General features: G+C 44.5%; 2 protein-coding genes across 2 annotated transcripts in view; one reads left to right on the top strand and one right to left on the bottom strand.

Moving 5' to 3' along the window:
• EFR3A (EFR3 homolog A) overlaps positions 1-27,697 on the bottom strand; it is a 171,663-nt gene that overhangs the window by 14,721 nt on the left and 129,245 nt on the right. The window contains exons 25-26 of the transcript XR_009559519.2: positions 21,752-21,839; positions 17,808-18,032 (exon numbers count right to left, since the gene is read on the bottom strand). The gene's annotated coding sequence lies outside the window, so the exon portion shown is untranslated. The remainder of the gene's footprint in view (positions 1-17,807; positions 18,033-21,751; positions 21,840-27,697) is intronic.
• HHLA1 (HHLA1 neighbor of OC90) lies at positions 469-26,609 on the top strand. The gene is made up of 16 exons (XM_030875828.2): positions 469-547; positions 1,644-1,703; positions 3,440-3,499; positions 4,563-4,643; positions 5,130-5,213; positions 5,582-5,665; positions 10,590-10,673; positions 12,317-12,373; positions 12,478-12,570; positions 15,033-15,272; positions 17,221-17,469; positions 20,260-20,328; positions 20,653-20,727; positions 22,125-22,281; positions 24,921-25,003; positions 26,566-26,609. The coding sequence occupies exons 1-16, from the start codon at positions 469-471 to the stop codon at positions 26,607-26,609; spliced, it is 1,599 nt and encodes a 532-aa protein (XP_030731688.2).

The following is a 27,697-nucleotide window of genomic DNA, read 5'->3' as shown; positions in this document are numbered from 1 at the left end:
CATGAGTAATTCTGGTGGAGGCTGTACATGAATGTAAGCGTGTCACTTCCTGCCAGAGCATTTAAGAGTTCGTGCATAATCCTCCAGGTCTCTCCCTTCCCCTGCCACTATGAGTCAATGACTAAGGAGGCCACAGGGATGGAGACCTACACGAAGGTGGAACCTCCATCATCCAGGGCCCCTGAGTGAGCGTGAAGGGCAGTTCCCCACCAATACACAGAGGGTACAGACTATCGACAAGAAATCGACTTTTATGGCTGAATTAAGCCAGTGAGATTGCAGAGTTAATCTGTTACCTCAGCATAACCTCACCTATCCTAACTATACAATGGCTTTCATCAACTGTGTTTCCAATGACTCCACATGCAGTATTCTCAAGGATCTTCTGCATCAATGTGGTTAGTAATTCAGCTGGTTTCCTCCAAGTGCTTGCCTGCTTGCTTCCAGGTGGACCAGAGTATCCAAGACATGCCAGGCTTCCTGCTACATGGTCCACTGGTAAGGCTGTGCCTGGGCCTCGCATGTGTCCTGTCCCTTTACAATACAGGTGGGTCTGGTCGAAGTTCAAGTGTCTGTTCTGTATACTATGTTTGGGTATTCATTGTGCTTTAGAGAATTGTAGCAGCCAGTGTTTCAGCCCAGAATCCAAACAAGTTTGATAAAAATGGCAATAATAAATTCCCCATTTATTCTGCTGCAGTTGAGTCCCATTTATGCAACAGAATTATCTTCACCTCCACTGTTACCATCCTTATCCAAAGCATCATCTTCTCTTTGGTGGGCCACCAGGAGAGCTTCCCAAAGCAGCCCCTTGCTTCCCCTCTTGTCTCTCAATGATCCATTCTCCACTCACCAGCCTGAGCCATCTTTTCATACATTTCATTAAGCCACCTTCCGAGTCCTCCCTCATTTCTCCCTCCTCCTCCCCAAAAGTATTCAATGACTTTCTACTTTTCTTTGGACAGTATCCTAAGTCCTTCACGTGCTCTACATGACCCAGCCCACCTCCCCATCATCTATGGTCCCTCATATCCTTCATTCCTTATGCTCCATCACATTGGCCTTCTTTCAGTTCATAAAATAATACTCATGCCCATCTCAGACCCCAGGCTCAGGTTGTTACCTGTACACAGAATACCCCCTCAGCCAGGTACGTCCTGCTCACACACTACTCGTCTTTCAGATCTCAGCTGAAAGTCACCTCCCAGGGACGGCTTTCAGATCCCTGAGATTAGATCAGGCTCCCTGTTCCATACACTCAAAACGTTTTCAAAGTATCTAACATTGTTTGTAATAATATCCATGGGTCTTAATTTCCTTCATGTTGGCCTTCCCAACTAGACTATATAAGCTCCATAAGGATGGAATCTGTATCTATCTGCTCATATTATACCAGCATCTAACACACACAATGCCTATTAAAGTCCAGAGGCTTAGTAACATGATCAACTATTAGTATTATTATAGTTAGTCAATAAATATTTAGTGACGAAATGACTGAATGAATGAGCAAACTCCATGTGGGATTTTAAGTAAGTCCACGTCATAATTTTCTCATCTTTAAAAGGATTATTTTGGGTTAAATTTTCTCTGATGTTATGTCTGGGTTATAATTTCTCTGATGAAATCTTTTCTTCCTTTAGAGTCTGCCTTTAAAGGGGAAGCCAAGAAGGAAAATGTCATGACCTTCCTACTTACAACATGTAAATGGGCAGGTGGTCCTTCTTAGTTTACTCTGTCTTGGGTAACTTCCTTGGCTTCTCTGAGCCTCACTCTCTCTGTCTGTAAGATGGAGACTGTACCTGTATCTCCAGCTCTAACAGTCATAGTAATAGTTCCCATGAGCTGCTCATTGCTTTATGGTTCATGGTACACCCGGATTCTCATGACCTTGTTAAATCCACAAAAACTGTGACCTTCTATTAGCAATAGAAGGTTTCATAAAGGGAGATATTGTTATTTGACATCATCACTTTTGTAATAATCCCACCTTTCTTTGACTTTTTTTCTGATGGTATGAACTTGGTTGTAAAGCAAGACAATGAATGCAGGACAAGGTAGAAGACACAGAGGAGTCAGGCGCTGGGTTTCTGTTCCTAACGTTTTGGCAAACAAGCAGGATAATTTTTTTAATACTTTTGAATTTGGGGATGGGGAGTGGTAGCAGGAATCACTCTTTATGCTAAATTTTTTATTTACTTTTAATTAGTTAGTACATTCATATAGTTCAAAATGCAGAAGGTACAAAGGTGTAAAAGTTAAATGCTCCACCAGTCAGCCACTTCCTTCTCCTGGGAGGAGGTGGACACAGGGAGACTGGCCAGATGTGGGATTTGGATACATCACGTAACATTCTGGGTCTCAGTTTCTCATCCTTCAAAGGTAGTATTGGATAAGATGAGTTTTAAGGGTATTATAAATTGCTGAGGCTCTGCTTCCATGGTACTATTTTATTCATGAAAACTTTTATTTCAGTGTCTGGAAATAAAGAAGTTAAGAAGGAAAAAGATGGGGTTTTCCTTGGTGCAATGGTAACTAGACTGGTCCTAAATGCTGACTTACTCTGTGACACTGTAACACATTTTTCAGCCTCTCTGTGCCTTGGTTTTTCCATCTATAAAATGGACATAAATCACCTTCTCCATTGGAATGTGACATGAAAAAATAATCATTGCAACAATACTAGTAACGGATGCAGTATGAGTAAATGGCGTCTAATCCAAAAGAGCTGACTTTTCAGGTCTTAGCTTTCCGTCACTTCCGCAGTGAGGTCTCCTCCATCCCCCAGACCAGGTTGGGTTCTCTGATAGAGGTGCTCCCAGCATCCTGCTGGTCCCTGTTTGACACTCTTCTCGTGGGATTACACGTGAATCTCCCTCCTCCCTCTGGGCCACAGACAGTAGGCTCTGCAGCCGTGGAGACTCAGTCCCTTCCTGTTGACCTCTTTGTACCAAACACCTACCGCACGGCCTAGCCCTAGGTGAGTGTTTATCGAATGAATAAAGAATGAGTGAACGCCTTTGGTATCTCAAGATTTCCTTTGACACTGTCTTCTTTGGCAGCATGAAATTTGCTGAGTGGGCAAATGGCCTGATACTTTGGAAGTAGGTTCTGGCCCTTCATTACCAGGACTCAGTTGTGCAAATTTAGGCAAGTTTCTTCTCCTCTCTGAGCCTTGGTTTCCCAACCCGGTAAAGAGATGGGGTGGATTAGTCTCCCTGCATGGGAATCACCTTGTCCATTTATTAAAATATGCATTTCTAGACCACGTCCAGTTCAAGGAGACTAGAATCTCAGGGGGAGGGACCACAGTGCCCCCGGTGATGCAGACCTTCCCTAAACCGGAGGGCAGCTGCGGTACAGACCTCAAGGCCCCTCCAGCAACATGGGGCTGGGGTCGAAAGCTCAACTTGTCTCCTGAAGCCTTTTCTCTTCCCAGTGTCTGGCCTCAGAGGAGACGAGAGTAGAGAAAAGGGGGTCGCTTTTCTGGATACCACAGGTGAGTACTGCCCACCCCACCCCCAGTGCTCCATGGGTGGCCTGGGCCACTGAGATTACTTCTCCCGCCTCTTTGGACCTCCATTCTCACCCCCGCAGCAGAGCAACGGCATCCCTCCAATCCTCAGATTGCTTTAGCCACAATTATCTGAACATTAGGTAAGAGATGAAGAAGATAGTGTTTGCCAAAACATGACGGGCAGCGTCAAGCTCTCATGTCCCCTTTGTCAACTGCTGTTTCCAAGTCTTCAGGGAACAGCTGGGAGAAGCAGCGTCTCTCCACTTGGCTGCACACTACCAGTATCTCGGCAATTGGATGGATGGATGGATTTAGGTAGTAATGTCTGTGACACATCCCAGACCTATTGAATCTGAATCTCTGAGGATGGAGCCCAAGCATCAGAATTGTGGAACTGGAAAAAAATCTTTCCAGTGATGCCAAGGGCCAGCCAGGATCCAAGCTCCTCTGTTTTTTTGGTTTTTTGTTTTTTTGGTACGCGGGCCTCTCACTGTTGTGGCCTCTCCCGTTGCGGAGCACAGGCTCCAGACGCGCAGGCTCAGCGGCCATGGCTCACAGGCCCAGCCGCTCCGCGGCACGTGGGATCTTCCCGGACCGGGGCACGAACCCGTGTCCCCTGCATCGGCAGGCGGACTCTCAACCAGTGCGCCACCAGGGAAGCCCCAAGCTCCTCTGTTAGACAATGTCATTATTTATATTATACAGCACGTTGAGAACTCCTGCAATTTCCTAGGGCTTATATTGTATATAAGCATCTCCCACCAATCTCTACTCTCTCCAAATGCAGAGAGAAAATATTCCCTAAAATAAGCATTCCTTGTGTTTCACCCAAACTTCTACCTACTCTTGCTTGTCACAGTACATGCCATTAGCTGTCACCTCCTGAGGACAGGAACTGCCTTTTATCTTCCAAATCCTTGTGCCCAGCACAGGGTGTGAGTTCATGTCCAAAGAGGAGGCACATCTGCCTGAATGTCGGAAATGAGGAACTTTTCCTTTTGCCAAGAAAGGCCTGCTGATGACGTTATCTTTGAATCTCTTTCAGAACTGCCTGCAATGTCGGTTGATCTGTCTGCGCTTAACCTGACAGAGCTGGTGAACGGGATGCTGATCAGAGCTTTAAAAGGTAAACAGTTGTTTTAAAAGAACAATCCAGGCCCATTTTTATCTTGTTCCTGCTTCGCCTCTGGACTCTCCACGACCTGGGCAAGACCCGTCACATCTCTGTGTGTCTCGGGTCCTCTGTGTTCAGAGCAGAGAATGTGTGTCCTGCCTAACTCATGATGAGACTGAAAACATCCAGATGAAGCAGGTTTGCCAGCATTTTGAGAGCAAGCTGCACTCCAAACGCAGCATCTGTGTAGGCATCTCTACTCGTAACTATATTATGAGACAACTGCAAAAGTTTAAGGACAGTTTAGGAAATATACACAAGGGACATGTATTTTTGCCTTTTTTGTTTGTTTTTGCTTTGATTTGATTTTTGTTGTTTATTGTTATATTTTTATTTGTTCATCGTATTATTAATTTCCATGATCAGTTTGCTAATTTCTATTGCTGTTATTATTGTTAGTGGGCATTTACTGTTTCTTCATCTCAATGTTTTTGACAGACAGCAAGCACTTTTTCTCCTTGCTAAGTGTTACTTCCCACAGCTCCTTTGCCTTCCACAAGTTTTCTGTGGCCATTTACAACAGTAAGTGCTGGCTCTCCTTCTTTTTTAAAAAAAAATTATTTTATTGAAGTATAGTTGATTTACAATGTTGTGTTAATTTCTGCTGCACAGCAAAGTGACTCAGTTATACATATACACATTCTTTTTCATATTCTTTTCCATTATGGTTTATCACAGGATATTGAATAGAGTTCCCTGTGCTATACAGTACAGCCTTGTTGTTTATCCATTCTAATTATAGTAGTTTGCATCTGCTAATCCCAAATTCCCTATCCATCCATCTCCTATGCCCCCTCCTCCATCTTTTCTTGGTGGCGAGAATGGTAAGCGATGGGTAGGCAGGCCAGGCCATGTGTCAGGGTTGCTATGTGCTTCGCTTCTCTTCACAGTTTCTAACCTGAAGACTGTGGACCCGGCCAAATTCCCCTCACGGTACTGCTACTGCTTAAACAACCGGACCAACGATTTATCAGGTGGGTAGAACTCACTTTGAGGCTTGCAGGCTGCCCTGATTTTGCTTGTGCCCTTTTAAATAAGGTTGAATTATTTGTTTTCTCCTTAGACTAAGATCAGAAAATGAAATGATATCTATTATGCTTAAATACGTGCACATCCATTGTCCTGGAAAGTTCCTTTCTTGGTTTTCTACCCTAGAGCAATAGTTACGTCTGCGCAAAGGGGCAAGAACAAAAGGTAGCATTGTTTGAGAGCAAAAGCTGAGAACAACCTAAACATCCATCATTAGGAAAACGGCTGAACAGTCTACGGTACAGTCAAATCTTGGAAGACAGCCATAGAGAATGCATAAATGCATGCGTGTACACATGCAAAGGCAGAGTGAGGACCAGAAAGGCCAGCGAGTGAGCCAGAGAGCCGTGAGAAATGAGTTCAGAATTGTGGCGGCAAGGCAGGAAAGGTGTTGCAGATCATGTAGAAGTTTATAGTCTGCCACAAGGTTTTCCACTTTTACTATGAAGAAGGAAGCCATTGTGATTGTCCACACAGAGGAGTGACGTGATCTAACTTACATTTTAAAAGGAGCCCTTTGGCTGCTTGTTAAAGAACAGTCTGTAAGGGAAGCAAAGACTCAAGGTGAAAAAGTCTTCTGCTTTTTTTTCCCCTCGCTTAACATAATATTAAAAATATTTTCCATGATATTACAAACTCTTTGCAAACGTGTAATGGTTACATAACCTATGAATGTGAGCATTTTCTTAGCTAGTATGCTGTTGAACTTTTGGGTGGATTCTAGGTTTCTCTTAATATAAAAAAAATCCTGTATTAGACATCTTCGTGTCTAAAACGTTTCCCTGTTTTAGATTACTTTCTGAGGATAGATTCCCCAAGGAGGAATTTATGGACCAAATGTTGTACAAAGAGGATAATGATTATTGTTTAATAAGTACTGGATGCCACACTCTGCAATAAGTACCTAATATCCATCTTCTTATTTAACTCACCCTCTGAATCTCATCAACAAACTACATTTGGGAGGGAAAATGTTCTTCATAATCACATCTTTCTCACCATCTATTAGCCTCGGCTAGAGGCCAAGTTTTGTCTGGTGTTGAGTCCCTGCCCTGATTGTGTGAAAGATAAAAATAAAATTTAAAAATTGGAGTCACATCTGCTGGGGAATTTTGTAATTCTGTTTGGTGAGCTGAAGTGTATTTTCATACACATGCAATGCTTATTTGCAAAGAACTGATCCATGGATCGTTACCACTGATAAAATAGCATCTTGCTCCCCTGGTAAACCATAGAGATTTTCACAAGGTTTAACATGTCACAACGTGCCTAACGCTGATTCCCCTCCAACTGCTACCCTGAGAGGCTGTACACTTTGGCCAACATCTTGCCATGGTTCAAAACCTTTGGGGAAGATGTGTTTGTGGATAATCTTCAGACATGGATTGTTTTCTGAATATTCTCAACTCTGACATATAGCCTTCCTCTGAGTGTGTCTTTCCTTAATGAAAATAGCTTAAATTTTCTTGATTTAAAAAATAATATATTGTGATGATAAATTATATTGTGATGTTAATATATTGTGATGTTAAATTTTCTTGATTTAAAAAATAATATATTGTGAGCTTAAATTTTTCTTTTTTTTTTTTTTTGCGGTACGCGGGCCTCTCACTGTTGTGGCCTCTCCCCTTGCGGAGCACAGGCTCTGGACGCTCAGGCTTAGCGGCCATGGCTCACGGGCCCAGCCGCTCCACGGCATGTGAGATCTTCCCAGACCAGGGCACGAACCCGTGTCCCCTGCATCGGCAGGCGGACTCTCAACCACTGCACCACCGGGGAAGCCTGAGCTTAAATTTTCTTGATTTAAAAATAATATATTGTGATGTGAAAAATAATATATTGTGTTGTATGGAAGGTATGATTATACCTTCCATACAACATGGAAGGTATAATCAAAATATCAGAGATACCTGATATCCCAACATCCATAGGTAATCACATTACCCAAGGTGATCTAAGCCATCTCTCTCTAATTCATCTATCTAAGCCATCTGTCAACTACATATCTAACCTACCTCTCTAACCTACCTACCTACTCCACCTACCTACCCCATTCATCTGGCCATCTATCTACCCATCCTACTGTACCTTCTCTATATTATTTAGAAAACAAGCTAGGCTATTATAACAAATGACCCCAAAACAGGGTGACTTACAGAAGGTAGAAGTTTCATGTGTGACAGTCTAGGTAAGCATACCAGGACTGCTCTGATGGTTTGATGGTTTAGGAGCCCAGGCTCCCTCTAGCTTGTTGCTCTGCCTTCCATAAGGTCTGGCCCTCGTTCTCATAGTCCAGGGTGGTTTGTCACCGCATTCACATTCCAGCTACAAGGAAGGGGAGAAAGGAACTGGAAGGCACACCCATTCACTATATAAACTCAGTCTGGAAACCTTTCACATTGCTTCTTTTCACATTCTATTGTCTAGAACGGAGTCACACGGCCACACCCACCTGCAAAGCAGGCTTGAAAATGTAATTTTCAATTACGTTAAACTACCATGTGCCCAACTGAAATTTCATGTTTTCTTACTAAAGGAAAATGAGAGGATGGATATTGGGAGACAGCTGTCAGTATCTACCATGTTTTCTATGAAATTTGATATTCCATTTTCAACTAATCAGCATGTCTTAAAAAACATTCCATTCAATGATATAAATATGCTTCATCCTTCATATGAATTCACAGTATTCATTGAAAGAATGTACCGTAATATAATTTATCTCCTCCTGATGGAAACTTTTTTTTTTACAATTATCAGCAATGCTGTGATGAGAACCTGTGTACAATCACTTGCAGTGTTTGCCCGATTATCACTGTAGGATACAGTCCTCAAAACAGACCTGTTGTCTGACAGGAAGAGGATCTTGTGATGCTTCAAACTGCTAAAATTTCCTCTAGAAATCTTGCAGAAGTTTACACTTCTACCAGTAATGTTTGAAAGTGTGTGTTTTTCCACACCCTCGCCAACACTGAGTACCAAGAGACATTCTTAAATCATTACCAATTAAGACAGACAAAAAGGGTTTTTTCCCTATTTTCTATTTATATATGAAAGTAGTCAGAAATCATTCATCTGTGTGTTGCTAGTAAATTAGATAGTTCATATTTTCATCAAAACAAAGAATATGTTTGAGGCAGTGATAACTGATATTCTTCCAAGCCTAGGACCCGATTGTGAAAGCAGTTCTAAAAGGAGAGTTGACAAATGTATTGAGTAGGAGATTTGTATGAGCAGTGGTGGAAATTTTGGGAAGAACAGGAGCTTTAGCACAAGGCAGACCTCAGATCAAATTCAAGCCCTGCCACATGCTCTGGGACCTTGGGAAAGTTCCATCATTTCTCTGAAACTTGGACAGAATCTGGACTCCATGCTTGGTGTCTGGGCTGCAAAGCCATGCTCATAGCTTCTATGTAATATAAATAGTGGATTGCAGTTTCTTGGTCTATCTATGAGTCTCTCTCTCTCTCACTAATCTCAGCTTCGGGTAGGCAGAGATGGTGTCTTAATCCTCCAGTGCCTAAAAGATGTCTGGCATACGCCAACACTCCATGAATGTTTATTAGATGAATGAATTAATAAACAAAGGAGACTTTTGAGAATTAGAAAGAAAATAGATGGCGTAAGTAATGAAATACTACCCCTCTTCAGTTTCTACAATGTGACTATAAACAGATTGGTCTAAAGAGACATAAAGAAGGATGCCTACATTCTGCATGGCCACGTGTCCACACCTGTACAGGTGGCCCACCACATCTTCCTCTAGGAGACTAACCACGCACCCGTGCAAGTGTGGTAAGGTGGCATGTCACCATGGCTCCGGCTCACATAGGGTAGCGCCCACCTCCTGTTGGCCTTGCATGCTATACATTCCACTGGTTGTCACATCATGTTTTCATGCCTCTCTGGGTTCTATATTTTCAGTGGTCTGGGTTCTATATTTTCAGTGGTCTGGGTTCTATATTTTCAAGTCAGCTTGCCCCTGACCCCAGCCCATAACCCCGTTACTGAGTAAAAGAAGCATTTAGACAAGGCACGACGGGAAACTATCCCTGGGCCCTCAGAAGCTTCTTTAGAAATTCACAGTTTGGGGCTCCTAGAATAAGTACTCCTTGTTTTAGAAGCCAAGAACTTGCTGGGTCCTGGAAAACCATAACTGAACAGCAGAAGAGGCAGCAGCTGTGTGGGTAGGAAGTGCATTAGGAACTTTCGTTGGTCAATGGCACCCACCATGTCAAGACCTGTTCAGAACGTGCTCAGAGAGAAAGTCCTCGAAGATTTTATAGCTTGAAATTTTGTAAAATTATCTCAATCTCCTCCCATCAGACTTCTGAATGTGGAGGGCAGGAGAAGAGCTCCCTTGTTCTATTTTGTGTAAAGTCCTTGTCTCCTTTGATAGTTCATAGTTTATAATCCACCACTAAATTTGGTATCATTTTGAAAATCTGAAGTTATGTAAATTTACATCCCATGTCTGCAGGGCTGCTTCCTATCCAATGAATTTGGTATTCTAAATCAACTAGACGAAATAATGGGGGGGGAACAAATCAGAAAAACCATTATTCAACACTATGGTTTTGCAAAGCTCTCTGGTGTTGGCAGAGAAGGATCTGGGGTGGGGGGAGGGAAATGGAGGAGAAAGGAGATTATGATGGTGGATCCAAAAGTTTACTGCCTGCCTGAAATCAAGCCTTGAAAAATAACTAGTAGTATTTCTTTTTATGATTGTTAATAATCCCCAATACACCGAACTAAATCAAACTTGTAAAATCTACTCTGAAAAATCCAAATACAATATACATTTCCCTTCAAGTCTCAGAAATTTAAACCAAGTCTCAGAAATTTAAACCTCCTCAATCTGTCTTACAGATTTCACAGCCCTACTGGTGGACATCATTGGAAATTCTACCAGCTACCTCACAGAGATTTTAAAGTCACCCTCCATCCTCTCAGGTGTGCTCATCTTGAAAATGCTTGGCAAATGTGAGATTTGGCATTCATCATGGAATAAAACCTAGTCAACTTCCCACCCCGATCCCTACCATAGGCCGGGCTGCCAGGAACTTTAATGTAAGTTTAATTTAGACAATCAGCGTGGTACAGTTTCAACCACCAGTACAGTATTTGAAGCTTCCATCTTCCTATCAAAGCTATTCCTGGGGTCCAAAAAGTTGGAGGAAGAATCCGAGGCTCAACACTGGGGGTAGTTAGGCAGACTCAAAACACGGCTTCTACTGGACAGCTATACTCCCATTTTAAAGACGAGAAAACTGAGATTCAGAGAGGTTGAATATTTTGCTCAAGGTTGGCTCAGAATTCAGATTTAGATCTCTATGGAGCCTAAACTCATGTCTGACATACAATTGAGAAAGATACGCTTCAGTTATAAGGCGGCTTCATATAACCCGCAGGCAATTCACACTCCCCTGGGGGCCTACTTTGAAGAGCACAGATGCAGTCAATAGCCCAACTCTTGGTCTCGTCAGAAAGGTGGCGTCCCACACTGTGGAGCGACTACTGTTTTAGGAGCAGTGCGGGAGGAAGAAAGAGAAATAATAGATCTATTCAGGTGCCCGGGACCCTTCTAAGGGCTTCCCTCATTGGATCCTCACCACAGCCATATGGGGCAGCTACTATATTTAGCTCCACTTTACAGGTGAGGAAACTGTGGCACTGAGAGGTTAAGGAACTAGCCAAGATCGTTCTGCAGAGATAGAATTCTAACCCAGGTGACCTGGCTCTGAAGTCCATGCTCTTGGTCACTACTAATACATATAGTAATAGGGCCATGTTAACAAGAACCATTATTACTATGATGCCTATTTACTGAGCTCTTCTGCCAAGCACCATACTTAGAGTTTCACATACATTGTCTCATTGGATCATCACAGCCATCCTACCAGAGATGTCCAACCACACAACCACAGTCCTTTAGGCAGCACCGTCAGGGACAAGTATGCTTAGGAACTCAGAAGTTTTCGGATTTTTGATGGGGTAATAGGGTGTCTACACTATACCTGACAGAACAGCTCCAGCAGCATCCAGGACAGCTTGCTGTAAATCAGACACATTCCTATTCATTTAGCAAAATGGTTCACCCTTTACACTAAGGAGAGAGAAACTACAACAGCCTCGCACCTGTCAATTCAGGTTTTGCCACTGAACGAGTCGGCACCAAACTCACACAAGAACCTTCCATCTTACGGAGATTTGGGGATTTGGAAAGTGCAAATAAGGTACTGTGGGATTTGAATTTTCCCCATTTTAAAGAGAGGTGAACTGAGTCTTAGAGAGGTCAAGCAGTTTATTTATGCTCACTTAACTAATCAGTGCCAGAGCTAATGCTGCAATCCTGGACGCTGACCCCAGAGGCTCTGCCCTTAGCCATTACATTATACTGTGCCTTCCCTCCATCAAAAAAATTAAAACCAGAAACTCGGGGATGACTGAAAATCAGGGCTCCTAAATAAGGAGTTAGCCTTATTTTCCTATAGCATCCAGAGCTAGAGATTTCCAGCTTAATTTTCATTTCAACCAAAGACTTAACAGCTTCAGGCCCATTGCTAAGTCCTGTTGTATCCTGGTCTGTCTTGCAGTGAGTCAAGTGAATGAATCTGACTGCATCTTCATCTGTGTGATGTCAGGAAAGTCAGGTGAACCACCAGCCATTCTTTGACAAGCTCTCTGAGCTGAGAATTAAACACAGCCCTCCAGCAGGTGAGCCCAAGAGTTGACCCTGTTGGTGTGGTTCTTGCAGGAAGGAATCTTTCTGACTTCTGGGAGATGGCGGAAAAATCTCCTGTTATCAATTACACATTTACCAGCAGCATGTCTGGTGTTCTGGGTGAGTGTAACCCTCCCAAACTCCCACTATAGAGTCTGCAGACCAGGGTCCCAGCTAGCAAGCTGAAGACTGAATGCTGCCCTCAGGTATTTTATTTAGCTGTATTGTGTGAAAATCAGAGGGTTTCATCATTAAAATTTTTTGAATTTCTAGTTGTTTTTTTTTTTTTTTGCAAAATATCGGGTAGCCCTGGACCCTCCCCCTCACCCATGGCAACTGGGGTTGAGTTGCCATCCTCCCCATTAGGAGAGACACCTCTCTCCTCTTTTCCATAGCCTTCACTTCTCCCTGTTGCCTTGCACTTCCTTCTCATATAAACCACCTGGTTTTTGTAGGTATTTGAATTTGTGACCCTGTTGTAGACATTGCCACTCCGTAATACTCAGACCATACCCAACCATCCTCTACCCCTCCACACACATCTACCCATCTTCCTGCCTTTTCTCTGGCATCAGGTGGCATTTTTTGGAACCACCTTAAAGCCATCTTTTTCCCGTACACTTATGGGTCATTTCTAGCTGAGTAAAGCTTCTGGAATCTGGTTGGTCTTCCAAGATCATCATCTGTTGCTATGATTATCTTAGTTAAAGTCCTTGTCATCTATCTTTACTATAATAGCCTCTGAACCAATCTCCTTTGACCCAGTCTCTTATTTCTCTGAAATATCCATCCATTGTCATAAGAGTGATAAAATAATTAGGTTATGTCTCTTCATTGCTCAGAACTCCTAAGTCAGCAGTAGAGGGTCTGAAGTTCTTAGCATCGAGTATACATTTGTCTGTCATCAAGCCCACCCTACCTACTCTCTTTCACATAAACCTTCTGCTAAAACTCCACTGAAATCCCTGCCCTTCTTGCAGGCGGCATACATCTCCATGCCCCTGCAACTTTGCTCATGCTATTATACCAGAATGGAACTTCCCTACTTCTCCATAGTTCAGAATCCAATTTGTCTGTCAACGGCCAGCTCAGCTGCTGACTCCTCTTTCCAAAAAATCCCCCAGTCAAAATTAGTCTTCTGTCTTCTATGATTCTACAACACACTTAGAAGTCATTTGGACTGTTACTCCAGGTTGTGTCACAGATGACCTCATCTGTGTGTCTCCTCACTGAATCATACTTGAAGGCAGAGACTGTCTCCTTCATCTCCATAGTCTGCTTTCCCCTCAGTGCCTCACACTGTACTTTGCACATAGTAGGTTCTTTATCCGTGTTTATTGGAGTGAAATGAAGTTTACCATCAACCTCCAGTTCCACTCCAGAGGGCTGCCTTGCTTGGTATTTATCGTAGGGCATCTCTTAGTTATGCCGAGGAAGGAACTTCAACTGTATGGAACAAGGCTGCTTGATAAGGAGAAGAAATGGGCATTTGGTGGGCTCCCCTCACCTACCCAATTCTGAGGACAGATCTGAGGGTTGAGTCGATCTCACGTCTTCAGAGAGTCCTTTCATGACTTTCTGACCCCCAGTCTCAATGATGTCTCCCCTTTTGTGCTCCTGTAAAGTTTTCCCAGCAACAACTGCTTGAGAAGAGAGAGCATATGAACAAGTTGACACAAAGTGGATGTGCTTGATGGCCAGTCACCTGGCTGAGTGATAGATGGATTGGCAGGCACTCAGTCCCACGTGCATTAATCTGAGAGCTTCTGGTGCATGTGGGGTGATACTGAGCTCAGAAGTAAGGCAGGAGAGAGGAAATGAGGCTGCAGGGCCACCTTCTGCAATTGCACTGGTTGTGCCTGACACACAGTTACCTGCCAAAGGGGCAAGTAGGGGCCGAAATCCCACCTGTCTGCAGGCCAGGCTTTGTCCCCCCAGAGGAAGAGAGCTTATGGGCTGGTGAGAGCCTGTCCTATCCTAACATGCAGCCTCCATCCCCTAAGCCTTCCCGAGGGAGGCTTCATGAACACTTGGACCTCTTCCTCCTTTTCCTCATGGAGAATCCAAGGGCACTGTGTAGATCTCCTTCTGAATGAAGCCTTCCTTCTGTCTCTGTGGGGGGCCATCTTTCAAGTGGGTTTCTTACTGGCAGCCCCTAGTTCCCCCAAATTTCACCTCTGGCCCCTAGTCAGACCCACAGCGCACATGAGCAAACCTAATCCCTCTTCCTGGGACCAGTGCCAGAGCTGTGGAGGGGTTGAGGGTTGTGAAGTGGGCAAGGACCCTGACAGGATCCAGGTTCTGTTCAGGAAACACCTCAAGTGTCTGATGCTTTCTGGCCTGACAGCTTTGCATTCTGTGCACGTTGCTTTTGCCCGTGGCATTTTCACCCCTCGATATTTTAGCTTAATCTGTCATTCAAGGAGAAACCCTCCTCTTGGTGACGTAACATACTGCTCCGAGTAAGGTCTGAATCTCTGCATTCTGTGTATTTGCTGTCCAATGACCTTTCAGTGGCTCGACAGTTCTCTGTGTGCAAAGTGTCAAGCATAGTAAAGCTGCCATTGACTGTCTCCTTGAATGTGCAGCTACCAGCGGGACGGCCCTGACTTCACAGCTCACACCCATAAGCCGGCAAACACTACCAAGGACAAGCCCCCCACGTGGATCCCAGAACGCTGGAGTGTCTGCTCTGAGAAGCTCTCCCAGGACAGAGACAACCCCTCCTTCACAGGGAGAGCAGACCACGAACACAAACAAGCATGCTGAGGGTCACAGCAGAGCCCCGGCCGCCCTGGACGGCGCCTCTCCCACCCTCTCAGACTGGGGTGAGATTTTTCACCCCGTCCTCTCCTGTCCCGTTTCTCCCCACACTTCCCTCTAGGCTCAGATAAATAAGTGAAATCCTTCCTTTATCCCTTCTCCACCAACCTCTTTGTTCAGCAGCCCTTTAAGAAGAGAGAGATGTGAACCAGTATGGGTATCATATCTATAAGCAAAGGCAACAAATGTCACTGGCATAATGTCTTTCTAACATTTAATTTTATAATTTTTTTAACATCCTGACTTCTATTTATTTTGCTTTTTTTAACATCTTTATTAGAGTATAATTGCTTTACAATGGTGTGTTAGTTTCTGCTCTATAACAAAGTGAATCAGTTATACTAGTTTAAGACTCACAGGAAGCTGCAAAAATAGTACAAAATCCCCTCATACCGTGCACCCAGCATACCCCGATAGTAATATAAATGTGGAATATGGTAACATCAGGTATTTTCATTTTAACAGAGCAGGTAGCAATATCTCTCCTGAAATTCACACTAAATGGTGAAATGCAGTCAACATTTTATGGCAGGCAGGGTTAGGTTAATTTGTAGCTGGCTGGATAATGTTGCCAAGAATATATTAATGACTTGATGCCAGTGTAAAAAGCTGCTGCTGCTGACCTGCTGAGAAGTTCTTCTTTTCCCATCATTTTTGTGGGGACTGATCAGTGGTGTTGTCACTGAAGATGTAAAAGGCATGCTTATCCTATTTGGAATAAGATACAACTGAGCTAACTCTTTCATTAAAGGACGATTATGTCTCAATGAGTTCCAACAATGGACCACAGTCGTCAGAATACATTCATTCATTCATTCACTCATCAATACGTATATTTAATATCAGACCCCAGGCTAGCTGTCAAAAAACACAGCTCTAGCAATGTTCCCTTTCCTTCCTGAGCTCTCAGATCTGGGAGAGAGACATAGACAAGTAAACTGATAATTATTATCCAGCCTACAAAGAGCTATTGTCCTGGAGAGCCCAGAGAGGGGGCTCCCCTGAGGAGCTTGAGAACTGATAAAAGTCAAGCAGACAGGGAAACAAGAACGAGGAAAAGGAATCAGATTCACTAACTAGAAATTTTTTAGTAATATATCCACATCACACAATTATATAAAATCAGAAAGCTTTCCAGCATAATATGAAAAAAGATGTGATTGCCAGTGGCAAGAAAAATCATAAAATATCTAGCTATCACTCTGAGAGGGAAAGTGCTAGTTCTGCATGAGAAAAACTACAAAACTTTCAAGAGAGTAATAAAAGCATATTTAAATAAATAAAGGGTTATACCACGTTCTGGATGAGAAATCGGAATAGTTTTAAAATGGCAACTGTTCCCAACTTAACCTATAGATTTAAAATCCTCCCAGGGGATAAGTTTTGTACAACCTGAAAAAAATGTATTTTAATTCTTAACATGGGAATGAACGAGTGAAAACACCTGGCGCTTGTTTAAAAGACCAGTGAGGGAAGACTTGTCTTAATAACCGTCCTGTGATATTGTCAGTCAGGTGTCATCATTATCGTCACTGCCATTTCAATGGTAACGCTGAGAAGAGTTTAGCAACTCGCCCCAGAGTTCACAGCATGGAGGAGGTGGGGGCAGAACGTACACCTCCAGGTCCCCTTACCTTAAACCTTTCCACTGTATCACACGACTAGAATCAGTATTTCTTAAATTTGACAGTGTCCACTGTCCTCTGGACACACACCCTAGCTGATTGTTCAGCGTCCTAGGAATTTGGAGAATTTTTTTAAATTAGTGGTTGGGAAAACAAAGTTTAGTGTGGTCCCCTTATTCCAATTCAGGGTAGGGTTGAAGTCCCTGGATTATCTCTATTATGCATGCGCACTGCATGTACCCTTAGATTATATGTCAATGTCTTGTCAATTTTACATCTGAATCAAAGCAGTCAAGCAGTAACTGCCCTGTTACTGTCACCTGTGCAGCTACCGGGAAGGTGGCTGGAATTCCATGGGTGACAGCCCGCAGGCAGGCATGGGCTTCCACACTACCTGTGTCCTGGGCTCAGGCCACCAGTGAGAAAACACCTGGAGGTCTTCCCTGGGAAACACGTTCCTCCCCGCCGACATCTCCTGCAGAGGCCGAGAAGGCCACGAACACACGGAACTTTTCCGAGACTCCTGCCAGGACAGCGGCCATGCCTGACAGCCCACCAGGGACCAGCCCAACCTCAGGTAAGAGAGGATGCTCGCTCCTACGCCACTAATTACATATACAAATATAGTGATAGGCACATTAAAATGTAATCATATAGTACGAGGAAGGTCTGAGCTCTGAAAAACTGTGCGATTCCAATTTTGTGTTTGTCTATGTATTTGTGTATGTGTGTGCGTGTGTGATACAGATACACAGAAAATAAAAACTAACCAAAATAAGACTGAAAAGAAATTCACAACATGTTAACCTTGGCTACATCTGGGAAGTATCAATAGATAAGATTTGATTTTTCTTCACTTCAGTGTCATGAATTTTCCATATTTTCTACTCCTAGGATCAGACAAAAATGGTTTACCTGTTTTTAAAATCACTTCCTCTGATCTCTGCAGCCAGAGGCCCTTCTTCTATGCTTCTGTTTTCAATGGATCGTAACATTCATCACTGCTGTGCTGTTAGGAGCCATGAACTTGACCTTTCTCCCCTCTGGACTATGCTCTCTTTAAAGGCCTGTGTCTTTTCTCTCCAGTTCCCATGAAACACAGCAGACATCCAGTAAAAGCTTGCTGAATTACCTGAATTTCTGATGAAGTAGAGAGGAAGAAGTAAATGAATTTCAAAGGGTGCAAATGTAAAGTCTTAACTTGAGGTGCAAAATCTCAATTGTACAAAAAGGTCTGGGAATGTAACTGATAGCCTAAATCAGAGAAACACCTGACATAATGGCATCGGGAAAAATACAGGCTAACATACTTGGGTTTGGCCAACAGGCAACATCAGCCAGCACAGCCCTGAGGCTTTGAGCTCTGGCCTTTATTTCAGACACAGTAGCTTTTACATCTTGACTCCACCACCGTTGTCTCCTTAGGCAGTTCTTTTGATTTCTCTGAGTCCTGGTTTTCTCATCTTCGAAATGGGGAAGGTGATGCTTACTTTTCAGAGTGGCTGTACTGATTCAGTTAAGTGAAGTCTGTAAGGTGTTCAGCTCCACACGGAGCACCTTGGAATCACTCAACCAATGGCAACGCTTACTGCCCTGTCCTACTGCCCCCAGGGCGACAGCGTAGCAGCCAGCTTCAGGACACATGCTCAGGAGGGTAGTGGCAAAGCGGATGTCAACCATAGGAGAGCATGTGTCTGCTTTTGCCCTAGGCCCCTTGCAGCTCTAACCCTCTGTGATTCTGCAGTCATTTAGTTAAACTGTGAACAGTGACCACAGTTCTGTGTGGTCACTGTGTGAACAGTGACCACACTCTGGGTGACTTTGCACACAGAGTCAGCTCTGTGTTTGGGTTAGCGTTAAGGCTGCTCATCTTCCAGAACTACACAGAAACACACCCAGGCAGCGAGCGTCAGCGGTGCCTTCTGTATTCAGGGGCTTACAGTCAGTGCCTGGAGGGGAATCCAAAGAGGATGCTGATGGCTCCCCTAGTGGAGCAGTGGTTAAGAATCCACCAGCCAATGCAGGGGACACGGGTTCAAGCCCTAGTCGGGGAAGATCCCACATGCCGCGGAGCAACAAAGCCCGTGCGCCACAACTACTGAAGCCTGTGTGCCTAGAGCCTGTGAGCCACAACTACTGAGCCCAATGAGCCACAACTACTGAAGTCCACGCGCCCAGAGCCCGTGCTCCGCAACAAGAGAAGCCACCGCAATGAGAAGCTCACGCAACGCAACAAAGAGCAGTCCCCGCTCGCCGCAACTAGAGAAAGTGCGCATGCAGCAACAAAGACCCAACACAGCCAAAAATAAATAAATAAAATAAAAAACAAAAACAAAACAAAGAGGATGCTGACCGGCTCTGAGAAAACGACCAGGTTGCCCCCTGGCGTTGGGCCTCCTGCCCATAGTTATCTGTTTGTAAATGTGTCATGCTGCCCGTCTCTGCTACTGAGGCAGTTGAACTCAACGCTGCCACACCCACCATCCTAGCAGAGGAGCCTAATAAGGAACAAGCAGGACTGCAACACTGTACTGGGTCCAGCCCAGGCTCTGAGACCTCACCCCACCCCTCCACATCTTCCTTCAGACTCCAGCCATAGCAAATGGCCTTCCACTCACTTCTCTGAGTCTTTGCTTATTACGCACTTTCCTCTGCTTGGAAGGCCTGTTCCCCTCACCTACGGCTATGCTTTCTCCATCCCAGAGAAGACGTCACCTGCCCCATCCCCCATCCCCACGCTCATGTTGCACTCCCAGCCTCACCCCTTTCCTTTCCGCTTAACCACACGAGGGCAAGTGCCTGTTTCCTCTTCCTCTCCCTCATTTTCTGTAAGAAGGCTGCTTTGCTGGTTTTGCCAGAGGCATGCATCTTGACAGCAGGATCGCTTCCCAAAGTGGTCCTTAAATCAGGACTTCATGAAGAGGATCAAAAGAATTGTTGAGATGAGCCCACATTCTATCATGAGGATGCTGGGCAGTGTATAGGGGTGGGGACGGAGTAAGTGTGCACACCAGACTCAGGCAAATGAAGAGCATCTCGTGTCCTCTTTGCCTAGGAGCACTGTGCTGGGACGTGGCCCATGCAAGTCCACTCCTCTCCCATTTCATACTAGTGTTAGCGGGTTTCCAGTGGCACCAACACACTGTATGACAGTTACTGATGGGACTTGCCCATTTCCTCCTCAACACTGGGGGTGCCTCCACTGTAGAGTCTATTTCATACTCGTTTCTGCATCCTCGGCAACCCCCAGCTACCTGGCTTGATAAGCAGCAGTGGATGAACAGTGCAGGACTGGTGGCAGGGGGCCTCTTCTGCTCATGCATCCTTTGAAGAAACCCAAGCTCACCTCTCTCTCCTCTCATCCCAGGCCCATTCACCCCTGGCACACAGACTCCAAGTCCCACCAAGGCTCCGGCCCCCAGATATCCACAGGCAGGTAAGAATGTGGCCCTGGAAAGAGGAACCCGATACCCCAGGTGGAAAATATTGTTCAGGGGCAGGGGCGTGACGGGACGGGGGTGCCTGTAGGCAGACTAAGCTTGTTATTGTATTTTATTGGTTCCAGCAGGAGGAGAGCAGGAGAACTAAGTCTTGCTGTGCTATTAAATCACCCTAGGATCTTGCATAAATCACTCTCTTTCTTGACTACAATTTCCCTATGGATTTATAGAACTCTTTAAGCTGCCATGATTCTCCGCTCGAGTGTATACCCCAGGTCCATTTCATTCTGACCTTTGCGAGGCCATTGTTGTCCTTGCAGGTGATCTCCCTGCTGCATGGCCCTTTACCCCTGGAGAAGAGCCAGTCCTCGTCCCAGGACCCCACCAGGCTTCAAGTACGTACCAGTGCCCTGTCGCTCCTATAGCTTTTGTTTGTTTTGGACGAAGTTGTGTACTATAATAAAAAGAGGTTTGTTTGATAAATTTAGATTCAGACTGCTGGGATTAACCCCTAGCTCTGCTATTTACTGGTGAGGTAACCTCCTGTGCTCAAATTCCAGAATTCAGTTTCCTCCGCTGTAAAGTACAAATAATAACCATTATCGTGGGCACTAAAAATGTATTTTCTCTGCAGCGTTTTGTATTAGGTAAGATAATGTGTGTGGAAGTGGTTTGGAACTGGAGAGCTCCATATAACTTAATTCAATCAACTGTTTTTGAATGGACACCCACTGAGAATGAGCTGGACACCTTGTAAGTGGAAGCTGTTCTTATAATGAGCATGATGTTAGCAGAAAGAGGGGAAGGAAAAAAGGATGACTCCAAAGGTCCGCCCCCCAGCCACTGGGTACCATTCACTTCTATCCCCTGTGGAAGGACATTCCTGGACACGTCATTCTTACAGAATTCTAGGGGAATCCCTCTCCTGGGCTAGGATGTGGGTTTTCAGGACCCGACAGAGGCTCAGGACTTGGAGTTTCTGTGGTTTACGCTGCATTTTTCCCATTTTTGGATGTCAAACTCTTTTTTCCCGTGGAGCCAGTTTCCATGAGAGAGAAATTGACACAAAGTGAGTCCTTCAAAGCTGGTTGAGTCCTCAGGTCCCTCCCACTCCTAGATGCCTTTCAATATGATTCTCCTGAATGTTCCTGGACCTGAATGTTCTAGTCATATGTCAACGGGGCATTATTAAATTGCTGGACGCTGCACCGTCTCCTTTTTCATATGACCTAAGATCTGCCTCGGCCCCATTCTCAACCTGCAGTGAATGGTGAATGGACCTTTCAGACAAAAAGACGTGATTATGCTACCACAGGAAATTATAGCCCTGTTTTCTCCAGGTTCTAAAGAAACACAAGAGTGGTGCAGATGGGGGCAGTCGTCAGACTGAGCTTTAGAAAACAAGTTGACTGTGTTTACCTGTATCTTTATCCATATCTTTATCCGTATCTGTATCTATACATCTATCTCCGTATGGCTCCATCCATCCATCCATCGTTCCAGCCATCTAATGAGAAATATAAAATCTCTCATTAGAACTTTTATTTTTAATAAAATTTCAGTGAGACCATCTCTGATTTCTTCCAGGAACCAGACCCCCTCCTTTCTCTACCTATCTCTGGGAAGTCTCACAGGCAGCTTTACCAGACATGGTGAAGCAAGGCCATGTTTACCTGTTGTTCTTGAGCTACCTGAGATCGGGGGCAAGACAGTATTCACTCAGCACAGTCCCTGACAAAGGGAAGATGCTAAAGTATTGTTGACGTGAATGGTCTGGGATTGCATCTTCTAGGGTGTCCTGAGCCGCTCCTCAAGGAGGCGGCCATGACCTCTGCTCCTCTCACGCTGGCCGTCCAGAAGCTCAACCCTTGCCTGATGGAGCTGTGCCGCTTTTTCCAGCAATGCCTCTGCAGGAGCCAGAAGAGAGACCCCAGGATGGAGGCAGTGAGGTAACCTGAGCCACTCACTGCTTTTTACATCCAGTATTTACAGGCTTCTGATTCTGCTTGACTCCTCTGCAGGCCACTAAGTGATGAGGCATTAAGTAATCCACACACAGATGACAGGGGTACCTCAAGGAATGCACACTCCAGTGAGACCTCTATTGCACTGTCACCTCCTTGAGAACGAGCATGAAACCTCATTCATTTCTGGGTCCCCAGAGCCAAGGGTGGGCCATGACACAGTCAGTGCTGTCAAGTTGACTTGTATTGTGTCACATCTGCTGGAATAATTACAGAGGATTTTGAGTGGTCCCGGAACCCCAATGCCCTCAGCCTGGCACAATTTGGTAGAAGAGACTAATCAGAGGTTATGTCCACCTAAATTCCAGTTTTTTCATAAATCCCTAGCAGTCATTTGCTGACTTAATAATAAAGGTGTAAATGGAAAATCAGAAGGCAGACCCCATCTTATATTAAGAAGGACTAGGTGTGGACGTTTTCCTGCCCAGGAAAGCTGACACACTGTCCTTTCTTCTGGGATTTATCCTTGGCTGTAAACCCAGAGCCAATCAAGGTAGATGAATATTTCTGCTCCAATAGTAGGAGGCCAATCTCTCAGATCTTTAAAGTTGTTTTCAAAGTCTCCTTATGAGATCTTTCAGCTTTTTCAATGCCCATTATCCACGGGCTCTAAGCCCCAAGTTCAGGTTGGCAGCCTTTTTCCATCACTCTTTTCTGGCCCTGGTCTTGGATCTCCAATCAGAGTGGATGCTTCTTCCACCCAGAGAGGGAGATATGCAAGATTTGCAGACCTGAAGGTGTTAGCCAGCAAGGTGGAGGCATTTCTCCACGGCACAGGCTGATCCTAAAGAAGAGGACATTTTGCAACAATACTTTCCTACTCGATCAGCCCACTATTCCTTCCTTCTTTCTCTATCTATCGAGCTCTTTGTATCAATAACAAGTGCCAAGTCTCCACTATGTATCAATTTAACACTGAGAGGAGCCAGCAGGATACAGAGACAAATCAGAAATAAACCCAGAAACTGAGGATTTCATAGTTGGGGGTAATAAATGGTCATAAACACACATTAAAATATGACATGGTAAGTGACAAAATCAAGTCACGCACACAGGCAAAACCTATTAATCTCATACCCTTGGAAGAAAATCAGATTTGAACCATCCATATTGCATATTTGCTGGAAGGATAATGAGGAAAGCAGAAACTTCCAGAAAGAAATTTGAGTTTAAATTTAGAGAAATGAAGCATCTGTAAAACTGAGCTTATCCCTTCTTTTCCCTTTAAGTTAATAGAGAAGTGTTCTATAATCGTATAGTAAGCATTGAATATGGGATAAGAATAACAGAGTAGGAGGCTGGCATTACTCAGTGTGCTTGTTGAATAGGACGGCCCCTGTGGCCAAAAACAATCGTGGTTTAGTGGGGCAGTTTGGCCATGTGAAGAGACAAATTACAAAGAAGTGTGACAGATGCTATAGCAGATACAAGCTCTGCTATACAAGCTCGTATAGCAGAATACAAGCCATGGGACCCCAGAGGAAATAACGAATAGGGCTTATGGAGGAATGGGAGTTTGTTGGGCAAAAAATGGGAGAGGCCACTCCAGGCAAAAATGGTGGAGAGTGAGAGGCAGACTGGAACATCTCAGGACCAGGGAGAGTTCCAGGTAGCTACAGCAAAAACGGGAGGCCACTGTCCCAGCATATGTCCCTATTCAGGAAACCTTGTCCTTCCCAACATCTACTTGGGTCTTGCAAATGAGTTTTGACTTTTCCCAGAGTTCCAGCAGCAACATCTCTGTGCCTCGGTTTCCAGAGTTTTATAGTGTCCTGTAAATTGAGGGTGACAGAACCTGGGAAATCTTTACAGTCAGCTTTACATGAGCAATTGGTTGCTCCTCAGAATATGCGAGAATCACAGAATGATACAGATGGAAGAGAAGTTAGAGACTATTGAGCCCAACCTCCTCATAGCTCAGGCGAAGGATTGAAAGGGAACTGGATTCCCAAGAGTCCTATGTGAAGCCAGTGACACAGCCTGTCCTGAAAACTCTTCTTCCTAATGACATGCGTGGCCTTTTCACTGAAGCCTTTTGAAGCAATCCCTGCGGCCACCAGCCAAGAGCAGGAGATTATTTTGCTAATATTTGCTCCACTGTTGACTATAACAGCCCTGCGCTTTTACTCCACCTCACACAAAAATAAATAAATGAACATCATCATTGATCCAGCACCTATGATAAGCCCAGCACCGTTGGGGAACTTTGCAAATGTTATCTCATGTCATCCTCAGGATACCCTATGAGTGTAGATTCTATTATTACCTCTCATTTATATATGAAAAAAACAAGGCCCAGAGAATTAAGTAATCAGCCTGAAAGTCATACATTCTAGTAAGTAAAGATGGTAGAACTAAAAATAAGTCTTTCTGACTCTGAAGTCTAAGCTTTTTCCTACTCAGACTCATTCTCTACCTCTCCTCCCACAGCCTATAAAGATGGAGAGGGAGTTCCTTGCTATGAATAATTAGCCATTATGACTTTTTTTTTTTTTTTTAGTATGGGTCTCTTCTTATAGCCACAAAGGATAGTAATTGCGTTCAACTCTGATTTAAATCTTTAGGTATTGTCTTGAATACTATTCCTGGTTTCTGAAGAATGCAACATACATCTGTCAGAGGGTGAAAAGGGTGTTCCACTCACACAGTAAGTACACAGGCGGACTGTATTGTAAATCGTGTTCTATGAAAAGGTTCTAGAACTCTGAGTGATGTTCCTGCCTTAGCACGGGGTCAGTAGGAGGAAGTATAACTCATCTAGTGATCATGAATCCTAGACAAAAAGAGTCTAGGGTATTTCTGAATCCCCTTCACCTAACAGTTTGAAAAAAAAAAAATGCAGGAGTCAGCCCAGCCAAACACTGTTGCTTTCTCTGTGCTCTTGGGCAAGCTTCTTATCCTCTCTGAGTCCCCATGTAAGCTAAAAAGACAAAGACAAATGAAACAGGAGACACTCACCATGTAAGCACTCAAACTCCTGACCAAAGCAAAATGTATACCAATAATTCAAGAAGAAGACGGCAGCTTGAAGTGCTAGAAGTGGATGTGTATGGTACCTCCGTCCTTGTCCTCATGGCATCTGAGCCCCATTTATTCTCAGAGATGCCAGACATCTTCTTTTTTTCTTCTACTCCTGCCAACAAAAGTGGCTGACGTAGTCTGTCCGTTCCCAAAACCAATAGTTTGGCCATGGTATTGTGCCACCCTCCTGAACTGTCCGGTCAAGGGACTCTGGCTTTCTGAAAAGCATGGAACCAGGCTGAACTCTGTGAAAAATCCTTTCTAAGTATAACCCAAATATAAGGCAGGTGGTCATATGGCCATGCTTTACATAACGACAAACAATCAAACAAAACACAATTTAGCTGCCCAGCCCTTCCTTGTGGCTTCTGAAGAATATCAGATGAGATCCATGGTGACACTTCTTAGAAACTCTCTTATTCTTTTTGCCCCTCCATTATCTCTCACTTCCCACAAGCTACCGTCTCAAAACCTCTCTTCAGGCTTCATTTTCCAACGTATCACTCAATAACTTTCCTAAAATCAAGCTTTCTGGCTCTTTCTCTGTTTCCATATATCGCCTCTGATTATTTTCTTTTCCTTTTGCCTTTCACTTTTTTATCTCTCAAACACAGTTTCCTTATTTCTTATACAAGTCCATCACCCCCCTTCCGCTGTCTTTTCCTTCCACCGTCACCTGTATTCTGCATCATAAAAACCAAGCACTTGGACTGGGGGTGTTGGAGGGGCTCAGTAGTCAAAAATAGAAATCTATTTACCTGGTGTGGGGAGAGGGAATAGGAAATCTTGCAAACTGCTTATTGACTAGCTCTTCTATTGTCCTCACCACATTAAAATCTCCACGCAAACAGCATTTTACATTTACGGAACATCATAATGAGTTCAGATTAGCATTGTGCAAACTGGGGAGATGAGGTTGGTACAGCTGCATGTTAGAAAAACATCACTGGGCAGAGACTGGCAAAATGAGGCTTTGCTCTCAACACGACTTTCCTGCTAACTAGCAAGGGGGTCTTGCACAAGTTCCTTCATTCTCTGACGTTGACTCTGAGTAACACCCTGTCCTGTGCACTGCCATATACTGGCCCCCTGGGAAGAGCCTGGGCCATCGCTGGCGCTGTCAGAATTTATGTCTCTGTAGCATTTCCTTCTCCATACCATGAGTTCCCTCTCTTTTTTTTTTTCCAGCCTTGAAACAAAAATGCCTCGAGAATATCTGCAAGTCTGTTTGAGGTCTTGAAAAAGCAATGGGACCTAACAGTAAGTTGGGCAACATCTGTTCACCCTGGCCCCTGGCCCAAGTTGGCTGCATTTGCAGAATTCACCCAGGCTGCAGCCAGATCGTCAATTAATTGAATGTGGGTCTTTTTGGAAGTAGCAATTCTTTCTCTCCTGTGAATCTGTGTAAGGGATTGAATGTGGAAGACCACGTGTTAGAGCTCTCACAATCAATGCAGTGATGCTGACTCCCTTGCCTGCTCCAAGGTCATGGAAACCTAGTAGCTATGCTCAAGGGACTCCCATGGTGACTGAGACTGAAGAAACGGGATGTGGGGTGTCATGCTTGCATGAACAAACCAGTCCAGGCACTGAGACTCTGACATGGCTTAAACTTGGGACTTCAGGAAGGCAACACAAGGATAAATGAGGAAAGCTGAACCCATCCTCTGGAGAGAGTCACATATGAATTCTCTGCACAGTTTATTCAAACTTGCTTATCTACAACTCATCAGACTTGCTGTACTATCGATCCACATAACCTTCCAAGCCCCCTAAACAGGAGGTGATGAGAACCTTCCCTCACAGGGAGGTGGAGAGTGTTGTTTTGTGATGTCTGGGCTTGATTTCTCTTCTGTGCGTCCCACCGTATTTGGGGGTGCGCAAGGGCACTCTCAGGTTTGATGATGTACTGCTAGGACTCACAGAAGTCAGAAAAGTTCTTAGAGTCACATTTACCATTGAGTGCAGCAAAAAGGTAGAGATTAAGGTCAGCCAAGGGAAAAGGCGCAGAGGGCAGAGTCCAGGCACAAGCTCCTGGTTGTGTCCTCTCCAAGCAGACTCACATGGACAGCACTGAATTCCTCCAGCAATGATGTGTGGCAGCATGTATGGAGTACTGTCAACCAGGAAACTCATCCGAGCCGTGGAGTCCAGGGGTTTCGCTGGGGGTCAGTCATGCGGGGACATGAAATGCCCACGTGGCTGAGCTCAGTTACTCAGGCTCCAGCCCCACCAGAGGTCAAGCTGACACTGTGTGACCCATGGCGCCCACTACAAATCACCTTGTTAGCTTAGACTACCTGGCATGGTGCAAAGCCCC

Source organism: Globicephala melas, chromosome 17 (genome assembly GCF_963455315.2).
Source record: "Globicephala melas chromosome 17, mGloMel1.2, whole genome shotgun sequence".
Classification (NCBI taxonomy): Eukaryota; Metazoa; Chordata; class Mammalia; order Artiodactyla; family Delphinidae; genus Globicephala; species Globicephala melas.
The sequence above is the reverse complement of the archived record's forward strand: the minus strand, read 5'-3'. Positions and strand labels throughout refer to the sequence as shown.

Coding starts and splice junctions, on each gene's coding strand:
- HHLA1 (XM_030875828.2), top strand. CDS start 469: ATGCCAGGCTTCCTGCTACATGGTCCACTGGTAAGGCTGTGCCTGGGC. Junction 12,374..12,477: donor TGTGATGTCAGGAAAGTCAG/GTGAACCACCAG, acceptor TGGTTCTTGCAG/GAAGGAATCTTTCTGACTTC. Junction 22,282..24,920: donor CCCAGGATGGAGGCAGTGAG/GTAACCTGAGCC, acceptor TTAAATCTTTAG/GTATTGTCTTGAATACTATT.